Source organism: Sorex fumeus, unplaced genomic scaffold (genome assembly GCF_029834395.1).
Source record: "Sorex fumeus unplaced genomic scaffold, SorFum_2.1 ptg000209l, whole genome shotgun sequence".
In the NCBI taxonomy this organism is placed as follows: Eukaryota; Metazoa; Chordata; class Mammalia; order Eulipotyphla; family Soricidae; genus Sorex; species Sorex fumeus.
This window is the reverse complement of record NW_026606266.1, coordinates 125,704-137,799: the sequence shown is the minus strand read 5'-3', so window position 1 is coordinate 137,799 and position 12,096 is coordinate 125,704. Positions and strand designations below refer to the sequence as shown.

The window sequence follows — 12,096 nt, the reverse complement described above, 5'->3', positions numbered from 1 at the left end:
GGAGAGAGAGGGGGAGAGGGAGGGAGAGACGGAGGGAGAAAGGGAGGAGGGAGAGGGAGAGAGAGGGAGAGTGAGAGGGGGAGAGGGAGGGAGAGACAGAGGGAGAAAGGGAGGAGGGAGAGGGAGAGAGAGGGGGAGAGGGAGGGAGAGACAGGGGGAGAAAGGGAGGAGGGAGAGGGAGAGAGAGGGAGAGTGAGAGAGACAGAGAGAGGGAGAGAGAGGGAGAGAAAGGAAGAGAGGGAAGGAGAGAGGGAGGGAGAGAGGGAGGGAGAGACGGAGGGAGAAAGGGAGGAGGGAGAGGGAGAGAGAGGGAGAGAGAGAGGGGGAGAGGGAGGGAGAGACAGAGGGAGAAAGGGAGGAGGGAGAGGGAGAGAGAGGGGGAGAGGGAGGGAGAGACGGAGGGAGAAAGGGAGGAGGGAGAGGGAGAGAGAGGGAGAGAGAGAGGGGGAGAGGGAGGGAGAGACAGAGGGAGAAAGGGAGGAGGGAGAGGGAGAGAGAGGGGGAGAGGGAGGGAGAGACGGAGGGAGAAAGGGAGGAGGGAGAGGGAGAGAGAGGGAGAGTGAGAGGGGGAGAGGGAGGGAGAGACAGAGGGAGAAAGGGAGGAGGGAGAGGGAGAGAGAGGGGGAGAGGGAGGGAGAGACAGGGGGAGAAAGGGAGGAGGGAGAGGGAGAGAGAGGGAGAGAGAGAGGGGGAGAGGGAGGGAGAGACAGAGGGAGAAAGGGAGGAGGGAGAGGGAGAGAGAGGGGGAGAGGGAGGGAGAGACGGAGGGAGAAAGGGAGGAGGGAGAGGGAGAGAGAGGGAGAGAGAGAGGGGGAGAGGGAGGGAGAGACAGAGGGAGAAAGGGAGGAGGGAGAGGGAGAGAGAGGGGGAGAGGGAGGGAGAGACGGAGGGAGAAAGGGAGGAGGGAGAGGGAGAGAGAGGGAGAGAGAGAGGGGGAGAGGGAGGGAGAGACAGAGGGAGAAAGGGAGGAGGGAGAGGGAGAGAGAGGGGGAGAGGGAGGGAGAGACGGAGGGAGAAAGGGAGGAGGGAGAGGGAGAGAGAGGGAGAGTGAGAGAGACAGAGAGAGGGAGAGAGAGGGAGAGAAAGGAAGAGAGGGAGGGAGAGGGAAGGAGAGAGGGAGGGAGAGACGAAGGGAGAAAGGGAGGAGGGAGAGGGAGAGAGAGAGGGGGAGAGGGAGGGAGAGACGGAGGGAGAAAGGGAGGAGAGAGGGGGAGAGAGAGAGGGGGAGAGGGAGGGAGAGACAGGGGGAGAAAGGGAGGAGGGAGAGGGAGAGAGAGGGAGAGAGAGAGGGGGAGAGGGAGGGAGAGACAGAGGGAGAAAGGGAGGAGGGAGAGGGAGAGAGAGAGGGAAAGTGAGAGAGACAGAGAGAGGGAGAGAGAGGGAGAGAAAGGAAGAGAGGGAGGGAGAGGGAAGGAGAGAGGGAGGGAGAGACGAAGGGAGAAAGGGAGGAGGGAGAGGGAGAGAGAGAGGGGGAGAGGGAGGGAGAGACGGAGGGAGAAAGGGAGGAGAGAGGGGGAGAGAGAGAGGGGGAGAGGGAGGGAGAGACAGGGGGAGAAAGGGAGGAGGGAGAGGGAGAGAGAGGGAGAGAGAGAGGGGGAGAGGGAGGGAGAGACAGAGGGAGAAAGGGAGGAGGGAGAGGGAGAGAGAGGGGGAGAGGGAGGGAGAGACGGAGGGAGAAAGGGAGGAGGGAGAGGGAGAGAGAGGGAGAGTGAGAGAGACAGAGAGAGGGAGAGAGAGGGAGAGAAAGGAAGAGAGGGAGGGAGAGGGAGGGAGAGACAGGGGGAGAAAGGGAGGAGGGAGAGGGAGAGAGAGAGGGAAAGTGAGAGAGACAGAGAGAGGGAGAGAGAGGGAGAGAAAGGAAGAGAGGGAGGGAGAGGGAAGGAGAGAGGGAGGGAGAGACGAAGGGAGAAAGGGAGGAGGGAGAGGGAGAGAGAGAGGGGGAGAGGGAGGGAGAGATGGAGGGAGAAAGGGAGGAGGGAGAGGGAGAGAGAGGGAGAGTGAGAGAGACAGAGAGAGGGAGAGAGGGAGGGAGAGAGGGAGGGAGAGACCATTCCTGCTAATGAGCCAGGAGCCTGCATGACCTCCTCTGGGCTCTGAAAGGTCCCTCCTGGCCACAGTCCCTCCCGCTGGCCACAGCAATGCCCCCCACGCTCTGGGCGTCACAAGGGTTTTCTTTGCCAGCCCAGATGGGCGAAGGCGCCCCCAAGGGAAGCCTGCGGCCCTTCGCGGGGACGACAGAGCCAGACTGTCCATGTGGGCAGGCCGGGCAAGAAGAGAACTGGGAGGAGGCAAAAGCCAGCCATGCGGCAGGGGGCCGGAAAGGTGGTGCAGTGGTTAGGGGCCCCGTGGGATTCCCAACCCCACCGGGTCCTCCGAGCAGGGCTGGGGGCAGCTCTGGAGGTTCCTGAGCCCTTGCGGTGGTGGCCCACAGGATGGGGGGAGCAGAGAGGAGTGGGGGGCAGGCAGGGTGGGGGGTGGGGGGCGTGGCAGGCTCTGTGGGGACAGTCTGGCTCTCCCCAGGAAATGATCCTCTGGATGTCCAGGGATGACAGCTCCCAGAAGGAGGATCCCATGGCCATCATCAGCAGGGTCCTCAACTTCGCCTCCAAGAAGGTCGTAGGTCAAGTGAGTCTCCCCCCCCCCCCACCCCACCCGGGGCCACCCTTGCTGGGGGTTCGGGTATGTTCGTGGGTTTTTTTTTTTGCTCTTTTGGGTCACACCCGGCGATACACAGGGGTTACTCCTGGCTCTGCACTCAGGGATCACTCCTGGCGGTGCTCGGGGGACCCTATGGGATGCTGGGAATCGAACCCAGGTCGGCCATGCCCTACCCACTGAGCTATCACTCCAGCCCCGACCATGAGCTTTTTTTATTTTGTTTGCTTTTTGGGTCCCACCCAGTGATGCTCAGGGGTCCCTCCTGGCTCTGCACTCAGGAATCACTCCTGGCAGTTCTTGGGGGACCATATGGGATGCTGGGGTTCGAACCCGGGTCAGCCACGTGCAAGGCAAACACCCTGGCCGCTGTGCTATTGCTCCAGCCCCCGTTCGCGGGTTTCTGTGGAGCCGTTGACCCCACTACTCCTGGGGGGCTGCCCGCTGCCCACGCGCGTCCACTCCCGCCACCACGGGCCACTGTCCCGGTTCTTCCTCTCCCTGGTCACCGCCTTTCTCGAGACGACACTTGGGAAGTCCCTCCTTCCGCACACGCAGCCCCAACACCCAAAAGGGTCCACTGGACACCCCCAGGGGCAGCAGGAGGCGTTGGCCACGGCTGAGGACTGAGGAGGGGCTGGTCTGTCCAGGGAGCCTGAGAGAGCACAGCGGCGGGCAGCGGCCAACCCGGGTTCGATCCCCGGCCTCCCATAGGGTCTCCCGAGCACCGCCAGGAGTGATTCCTGAGTGCAGAGCCAGGAGTCAGCCCTGAGCATCGCCGGGTGTGGCCTCCCAAACAAACCCCAAAAAATAGCATTGCTGGGGGCAGGGCGGGGAGAAATAGTACAGAAGATTTTGTTTTCCAGGTGGCTGGTCGGGGCTCAGTATCTGGCATGGTATAGATTCCCTGAGCACTGTCGGGAGTGAGTCAGCGCTGAGTAGGAAATCAAGAGCGATCCCTAAGCACAGAGCCGGGAGTGAGCCCTGAGCACAGAGCCGGGAGTCAGCCCTGAGCACAGAGCCAGGAGTCAGATCTGAGCACAGAGCCGGGAGTGAGCCCTGAGCACAGAGCCGGGAGTCAGTCCTGAGCACAGAGCCGGGAGTCAGCCCTGAGCACAGAGCTGGGAGTCAGCCCTGAACACAGAGCCAGGAGTGAGTCCTGAGCACAGAGCCGGGAGTCAGCCCTGAGCACAGAGCTGGGAGTCAGCCCTGAGCACAGAGCTGGGAGTCAGCCCTGAGCACAGAGCCAGGAGTGAGCCCTGAGCACAGAGCCGGGAGTCAGCCCTGAGCACAGAGCCAGGAGTCAGCCCTGAGTACTGAGCCAGGAGTCAGCCCTGAGCACAGAGCCGGGAGTCAGCCCTGAGCACAGAGCCAGGAGTCAGCCCTGAGCACAGAGCTGGGAGTCAGCCCTGAGCACAGAGCCGGGAGTCATCCCTGAGCACAGAGCCAGGAGTGAGCCCTGAGCACAGAGCCGGGAGTGAGCCCTGAGCACAGAGCCGGGAGTGAGCCCTGAGCACAGAGCCAGGAGTGAGCCCTGAGCACAGAGCTGGGAGTCAGTCCTGAGCACAGAGCCGGGAGTCAGCCCTGAGCACAGAGCTGGGAGTCAGCCCTGAACACAGAGCCAGGAGTGAGTCCTGAGCACAGAGCCGGGAGTCAGCCCTGAGCACAGAGCCAGGAGTCAGCCCTGAGTACTGAGCCAGGAGTCAGCCCTGAGCACAGAGTTAGGAGTCAGCCCTGAGCACAGAGCTGGGAGTGATCCCTGAGCACAGAGCCAGGAGTCAACCCTGAGCACAGAGCTGGGAGTCAGCCCCAAGCACAGAGCCAGGAGTGATCCCTGAGCACAGAGCCAGGAGTCAGCCCCGAGCACAGAGCCAGGAGTCAACCCTGAGCACAGAGCTGGAAGTCAGCCCCAAGCACAGAGCCAGGAGTGATCCCTGAGCACAGAGCTGGGAGTCAGCCCCAAGCACAGAGCCAGGAGTGATCCCTGAGCACAGAGCCAGGAGTCAGCCCTGAGCACAGAGCCGGGAGTCAGCCCCGAGCACAGAGCCGGGACAGGGGCATATATCAGAGCAATGACTCTCTGTGCACTGGACCCTCCCTACAGATGCTGCCCACTTGGTCCCCGGGCACAGAGGACAGGGACGCCCTCCGCAGGGTCCAGCCCCAGAGCCCGGGTTCGAGCCCAGCGTCTGCAGTCCCTGATGCAGACCTCTAACCTGCTAACCCCACCCGCCTTCCCCCAGACCACCATCGACGCCCCCTGTCTGGGGGTCCTGGCAGCTGAGCTGTCACTGCTGGGCTTCCACTCGAACGTGATGGTGACCCAGCAGGCGTCTCTCGGGCTCTACCACCTGCTTTGCATCGGCAAGTGCCACACCGGTGAGGACCAGGCCAGGCGCCAGCCCGCGGGAGGCAGGAGACGCCCCTGCCCCCTCCCTCCCTCCCTCTCTCTTCCTCTCCCTCCCTCCCTCTCTCTTTCTCTTTCTCCCTCTCTCTCCTCTATCTCTCCCTCCCTCTCTCCCTTCCTCTCTCTCCCTCTCTCCCTCTCTCATTGCATTCTATTCCTGATGGTGCATTTCGGGCTCTGCATTTCATTCCTGATGGTACTCTGGGCTCTGCATTTCATTCCTGATGGTGCTCTGGGCTCTGCATTTCATTCCTGATGGTGCTCTGGGCTCTGCATTTCATTCCTGATGGTGCTCTGGGCTCTGCATTCCATTCCTGAAGGTGCGCTGGCCCGCTAAGATGCTCCACACGCATATGTGGGCCCAGGGCTTCATCACAGTTCACGTCACACCAGCAGGAATAAACTATTCCCCCCAAATTGCAAATTGGGAAGAAAGAGAAAGAGCGGAGATCGCCAAGCTTGGGGAGAGCCGCAGTGATCAAATCAAAACTTCCAACTTCTTTCCTTCATACAGAGGATGTTGCCAAACTTCACTCACCCAACGCCAGTGGACACCATTGGAAGCTGTCTTTTTCCTCAGAGCTGGAATTCCATCCTAACTCCTTATATCAAGACAAAAGTAAAATTGCCGAGGTAATTTCGCCCATCTTTCATCTCTGACTCCTTGCATATGTATTATTATTTTCTTCTTATTTTCTCTTTTTTTTCTCCTTTCAGTGGCAAGTTATTTCAGCTAAGTTTTGATTTTAATCATTTCCCCCATTCCTCACAAATTCAATGGAACACATTCATTTCATTTCATTTCATCATCCTGTTATTCGTCGATTGCCTCGAGCAGGCCCCAGTAACGTCTCCTTCATCCTAGCCCTGAGATTATATTCAAGGCTCCTTAGGAGAATGAGACCCATCATTGTTACTGGTATTTGGCATATTGGGGACGCCACGGGGAGTTTGCCAGACTCTGCCGGGTGGGTGGGCTACATTCGGTAGCCTGCCAGTTTGTCCAAAGTAGGAATGAGATAATAAGATGTCATAAAAAAAGTTCTGATAATGGAACACAGTAAATGATAAATCATTTTGTTTTTTTTTTCATTTTAAAAATCTCGCCTGCATGGCAGGGCCTGGCAAGCTCCCCATGACGTACTCGATATACCAAACACAGTAACAACAAAGTCTCCAATGGAGACGTTACTGGGCCTGCTCGAGCAAATCGATGATCAATGGGAGGGCCTTAAAAATGTTTATTCTTCCAATCGATGGACATGTAATATTTTTCCATTTTATTTTGTGTTCTATTTCTTTTAATAATGACTTAATTTTTTTTAAATTTTTATTAGTGAGACATCATGAGGTACAGTTGTAGGGGAGCATCATTTTATTCTTAAACCGAGTTGTAGAAAGCAAATCATTTCACAACGCTGTTTCAGCATGTCTGATGGGGGGGGGTCGTAAACTCTAAACAATAATTGTGCATCTTCTATCGAAACAATGTATCTAGCCAAAAGTAGATAGAGTTTTAACTAGAACTAATCTGCCTCACAGGAATTGGGAGGGGTGGGAGGTGGGGTTCTATTGGGGTTCGCAGTTAAAAATAAGTATTTGTAAAGGGAAATGTGTTTGATATTTACATGACTGAGACCTAAACCCGAAAGCTCTGTAACTTTTCCCACAGTGATTCAATAAAGAAATAAATTATAAAAAAAATATGGTATATTAGGAATGTTGTACAAATGATAATGGTTATTGCTATCATAATTACTTTACAGGTTTTTAATTTTTGTTTTGGTGTGGGGGGTATTTCACAAAACTGTAAGCTTTTCCAAAAGAAATAAAAGGAAGATGGACCTATTTAAAAAAAAACACAAAAAACAAGGGCTGGAGTGATAGCACAGCAGAGAAGGTGTTTGCCTTGCATGCGGCCCGACCCGGGTTCGATTCCCAGCATCCCAAAGGGTCCCCTAAGCACTGCCAGGAGTGATTCCTGAGTGCATCAGTCAGGAGTTACCCCTGTGCATCGCCAGGTGTGACCCAAAAAGCCAAAAAAAAAAAAAAATCAATGAAACACAGTAAATGATAAATAAGTCAGTTTTGGGGCTGGAGCGATAGCACAGCAGGGAGGGCGTTGGCCTTGCACGCGGCCGACCCAGGTTCGATCCCCGGCATCCCATAGGGTCCCCCGAGCACCGCCAGGAGTGATTCCTGAGTGCAGAGCCAGGAGTCTGCCCTGAGCATCGCCGGGTGGGACCCCAAAATAATTAAATAAATGAGTTAGTTTTGTCGGGGGGGGGGGGTGACCCTGGGCCTGTCCAGCAGCTCTGGACAGCAGGTGGATGCCGCTGAGGCCTCGGGTCACAGTGGCTCTCTTCTGGTGCCAGGCTATAGGACAGACGCTGGCGCCGAACTTGCTGACGGACTTCGTGTGGACGCTCCTGTTGAAACTTTCCCACTCGAAAGAGGCCATCTCCCGGGAGGCGGCCAGCATTCTGCTGCTGACCCTGGACAAGTACTCCCACAAAGTCCTCATGGTGAGCCCCTAAGCGCCCCGGGGACCGAGACTCCCCGGAGAGGTTCTCAAAGCATCTTCTCTCGTGGTAAGAGACAGCTAAGTGCGAACGTTCGTGGATAAGGTCCCTGTGGAAACGGCACCGTCGGGGCTGGAGCGATAGCACAGCGGGGAGGGCGTTTGCCTTACACGTTGGCCGACCCGGGTTCGATTCCCAGCATCCCATACGGTTCCCCCGAGCACCGCCAGGAGTGATTCCTGAGTGCAAAGCCAGGAGGAACCCCTGAGCATCACCGGGTGTGACCCAAAAAGAAAAAAAAAAAAAGGAAAAGAAAAGTCACTGTCGTAAGACCCTTGACCAATTTGTTCCAGAAAGCTCCTTCCTCATGCCCCTACTTCTTGCCATACTCGTCAAGCTGATTTGAATCCAGAGCCGCCTTTTTCTGTGGAATTCTTCACACCCAGAAAAAAGGTGTCGAGAATAATGTGCATAAAAAGGGATGCAATGACCAGCCACGGCAGACAGCCACGTCCATAGCAGACAGATTTTGTTTGTTTGTTTTACTTTTGGGGTCCTACCCAGCGATGCTCAGGGGTTACTCCTGGCTCTGTGCTCAGGAATTACTCCTGGCGATGCTCGGGGGACCCTATGGGATGCCGGGGATCAAGCCCAGGTCAGCCCCGGCAAGGCAAACGCCCTCCCCACTGCCCTATCACTCTGGCCCCAGAAAGCCCCTTTTAATTCACTTTTTTCTATTTTATTTTGCTTTTTTGGATCACACCCAGCGATGCTCAGGGCTGACTCCTGGCTCTGCACTCAGGAATCACTCCTGGCGGTGCTTGGAGGACCCTATAGGATGCTGGGAATCGAACCCGGGTCGGCCACATGCAAGGCAAACGCCCTCCCTGCTGTGCTATCGCTCCAGCCCCCTGACTACATCATTTATGTGGATCCCCCCCTCCCCAATATAGTGGAGCTTCTTATTTTAAAGATTAAAAAAAAAACAAAACTAGTGTCCGGGTGTGTGTCGTGTTCCAGGGCTGGGCGGGGAAGTGGCCGTAGAACCGGGTCCCCCTGGTGCAAACGGCTTGTTGGCAGGTGGCCAGGATCGTGGACACGCTCTACAACCAGCTGTTCGAGACGTCCTCGACCCTCCTGAAGGACGCCATGCTCCAGGTCATCACCCTGCTGACACGCACCTCGCCCAAGAAGATCATCTTCAAGCTGATGGATTGGCCAGTCCCCGCGGACAAGTAAGGGCCAGTGCCACTCGCTGGACGTGGGCCAAAGCTGGTCATCCCGCGATGCTGGGTCAATCCGGCGAGGTTCAGGGGGTTCCTCCTGGCTCGGCACTCGGGAATTACTCATGGACGGACTATCTGTGCCTGCCCCAGCTGACTTTCACTGATTTTATTTGCTCGAGCGGGCACCAGTAACGTCTCACAACAAATTGTGAGACTCGTGACTGTGTTTGGCATATCGAATACGTCACGGGGAGCTTACTGGGCTCTGCCGTGCGGGCCAGATACTCTTGGTCACTTGCTGGGCTCTCCAAGCGGGGTGGAGGAATCGAACCTGGGTCAGCCACATGCAAGGCAAACGCCCTACCCACTGTGCTATCTCTCCAGCCCTTATACCACTACCACTGCCCTCCGTTGTTCATCGATTTGCTCAAGTGGGCCCAGTAACGTCTCCATCATGAGACTTGTTGTTACTGTGTTTGGCATATCGAATACATCATGGGGAGTTTGCCAGGCTCTGCCATGCGGGCGAGATGTTCTTGGTCTCTTGCCGGGCTCTCCGAAAGGGGTGGAGGAATCGAACCCGGGTCAGCCACGTGCAAGGCAAACACCCTCCCCGCTGTGCTACTACTCCAGCACCAGCTGACTTAGCAAAGCAAAATGCTTTCATTGTTCTTGTTTTTTTTTAAAAAAAAAAAAAGGAGGGGAGCATCTATTCTGGCATGTAGGGGTCCCCTGCAAGGCTCCAGTAAGAGTCCAGGCTCCCGTGCTCCATGGGCAGTGCCCAGCACGCTGCCAAGATACTGTCTGCCGTTGGGGGTCCCTGCAAGCCTCCCCACAGCCCACAGAGGGGTCATCGCCAGCCAGGACCAAACTGTCCAAGTGTTCCTGATTTCTGGAGGACACGTGGGAGATTATTTGGGGCCAGAGGGGTGGGGAGAATTCGTTCCTTCAAGAAGCAGAGGGCACCCCGTGCCCAGGCAAAGCCCCGAGTTCCGTCCCTGGCCTGGCCTGGCCCCCAGATATCCCTCCACCCCGGGTACGACCCAGCGGTGCCAGGAGCTGCCTGGACGGAAACAGATTGCCACCTACAGACGGGATCACTGAACATTCTAGACCCAATCTCCAGGCCCCTAAACTGTTCATGGTCCAGCGTCACAGTCAAAACGTAGGAAAGGAAGAAACCCCTGGTGTGAGTGTGGGGGTCAATGGGCATCCGTCCAGCCCCAGGGACACAACCACATCCCTGGTCCGAACAGGGACATGGAAGGGGACCTTGCGGGCCCCAGGGGAGCCTCCCAAAGGCCAGAGCAGCCGGCGGGGACTGGCGGAGACTCTGGGGCCTGCCCAGCTGTGGACACGCAGAGCCGTGCCACCGTGGGGGGATTGTGGTGTGTTGGCAGGACCCTGATCATGATGTGGCAGGCGGCGGGCTCCGAGGCCAGCACGGCGGCCCAGGTCCTCAAGACCATCCTGCTGATCCTCAAGGGCAAGCCCGGGGAACTGCAGGATAGCATGCTGGAGAAGAGACGCTTCTCCATCGACACCAGCAACATGATGCCAGTGACGGTGAGTGGCTGGGGGCGGGGGGCAAACCTGCAGTGTCCTGGAATGGGGGGCAGAGCTACAGTGTCCTGGGATGAGGAGGAGGCAGAGCTACAGTGTCCTGGGGTGGGGGGCAGAGCTGCAGTGTCCTGGGGTGGGGGGCAGAGCTGCAGTGTCCTGGGGTGGGGGGCAGAGCGGCAGTGTCCTGGGGTGAGGGACAGAGCTGCAGTGTCCTGGGATGAGGAGGAGGCAGAGCTGCAGTGTCCTGGGATGAGGAGGCAGAGCTGCAGTGTCCTGGGATGGGAGGCAGAGCTGCAGTGTCCTGGGGTGGGGGGCAGAGCTGCAGTGTCCTGGGGTGGGGGGCAGAGCTGCAGTGTCCTGGGGTGGGGGGCAGAGCTGCAGTGTCCTGGGGTGGGGGGCAGAGCGGCAGTGTCCTGGGGTGAGGGACAGAGCTGCAGTGTCCTGGGATGGGGGGGGGGGGGGTGGCGAGCCGCAGTGTCTTGGGGCAGAAGCAGGCTTCATGGTGCAGAGTGGAGGGGACGAGGGGGGTCCAGGGGGCTGCGGGTCAGGATGGGCCCCTGTGCTGGTGGGATACACGAGCTGAGACCTGAAGGAGGAGACGGGAAGCGGGGACGGGGACTCTGCAGACACGCAAAGAGCACGGGCCCCCGGCCCCATCCACCCTCCCCCAGGCATGCCAGGCCCTGTGCACGCTGCTGCCCGTGGCCTCCTACAAGAAGGCGGTGGCGCAGCTGTTCCCCGAGCTCCTCATGGCCGTCCTGCTCCAGATCTACTATGACAGCGAGCTGAAGCTGTCCAAAGACCAGAAACCCAGGTGAGAGGCGCGGTGTGCCCGGGAGGGGCGTGGCCACACCGAAGCTCCACCCCGCTGGAGGGGCGTGGCCACAGCAGCTCCAGGCCGCGGGAGGGAGGCGTGGTCATGCAGAAGCCCCACCCCTACAGGCGTGGCCACACAGAAACTCCCCCCATGGAGGGAGGCGTGGCCACAGCAGCTCCACCCCTGCAGGAGGGAGGCGTGACCACACAGAAGCTTCACACCCCACCCTGCGGGAGGGGCGTGGCTACACAGAAGCTCCACCCCTGAAAGAGGGGCGTGGCCACACAGAAGCTCCACCCCCACGGGGGAGGCATGGCCACAGCAACTTCACCAACATTGGAGGGAGGCGTGGCCACACAGAAGCTCCACCCCACGTGAGGGGCGTGGCCACACAGAAGCTCCACCCTCATGGGGGGAGGCATTGGCCACAGCAACTTCACCAACATTGGGGGGAGGCGTGGCCACACAGAAGCTCTACCCCACGTGAGGGGCGTGTCCACACAGAAGCCCCACCCATACGGAAGGGGGTGTGGCCACAGCAACTCCACCAATATTGAAGGGAGGCGTGGCCACACAGAAGCTCCACCCCTACGGGAGGGAGGTGTGGCCACAGAAACTACCAATATTGGATGAAGGCGTGGCCACACAGAAGCTCCACCCCCACGGGGGAGGCATGGCCACAGCAACTTCACCAACATTGGAGGGAGGCGTGGCCACACAGAAGCTCCACCCCACGTGAGGGGCGTGGCCACACAGAAGCTCCACCCTCATGGGGGGAGGCATTGGCCACAGCAACTTCACCAACATTGGGGGGAGGCGTGGCCACACAGAAGCTCTACCCCACGTGAGGGGCGTGTCCACACAGAAGCCCCACCCATACGGAAGGGGGTGTGGCCACAGCAACTC

General features: G+C 58.4%; 1 protein-coding gene across 1 annotated transcript in view; it reads left to right on the top strand.

Annotated features, from left to right (window-relative positions):
• The window catches only part of MROH9 (maestro heat like repeat family member 9), a 32,754-nt gene that overhangs the window by 5,106 nt on the left and 15,552 nt on the right, over window positions 1-12,096 (top strand). Inside the window, exons 5-11 of the mRNA XM_056108421.1 lie at window positions 2,521-2,625; window positions 4,899-5,034; window positions 5,643-5,695; window positions 7,438-7,587; window positions 8,665-8,819; window positions 10,211-10,376; window positions 11,045-11,187. Of these exons, the coding sequence (XP_055964396.1) occupies window positions 2,521-2,625; window positions 4,899-5,034; window positions 5,643-5,695; window positions 7,438-7,587; window positions 8,665-8,819; window positions 10,211-10,376; window positions 11,045-11,187 (908 nt within the window). The remainder of the gene's footprint in view (window positions 1-2,520; window positions 2,626-4,898; window positions 5,035-5,642; window positions 5,696-7,437; window positions 7,588-8,664; window positions 8,820-10,210; window positions 10,377-11,044; window positions 11,188-12,096) is intronic.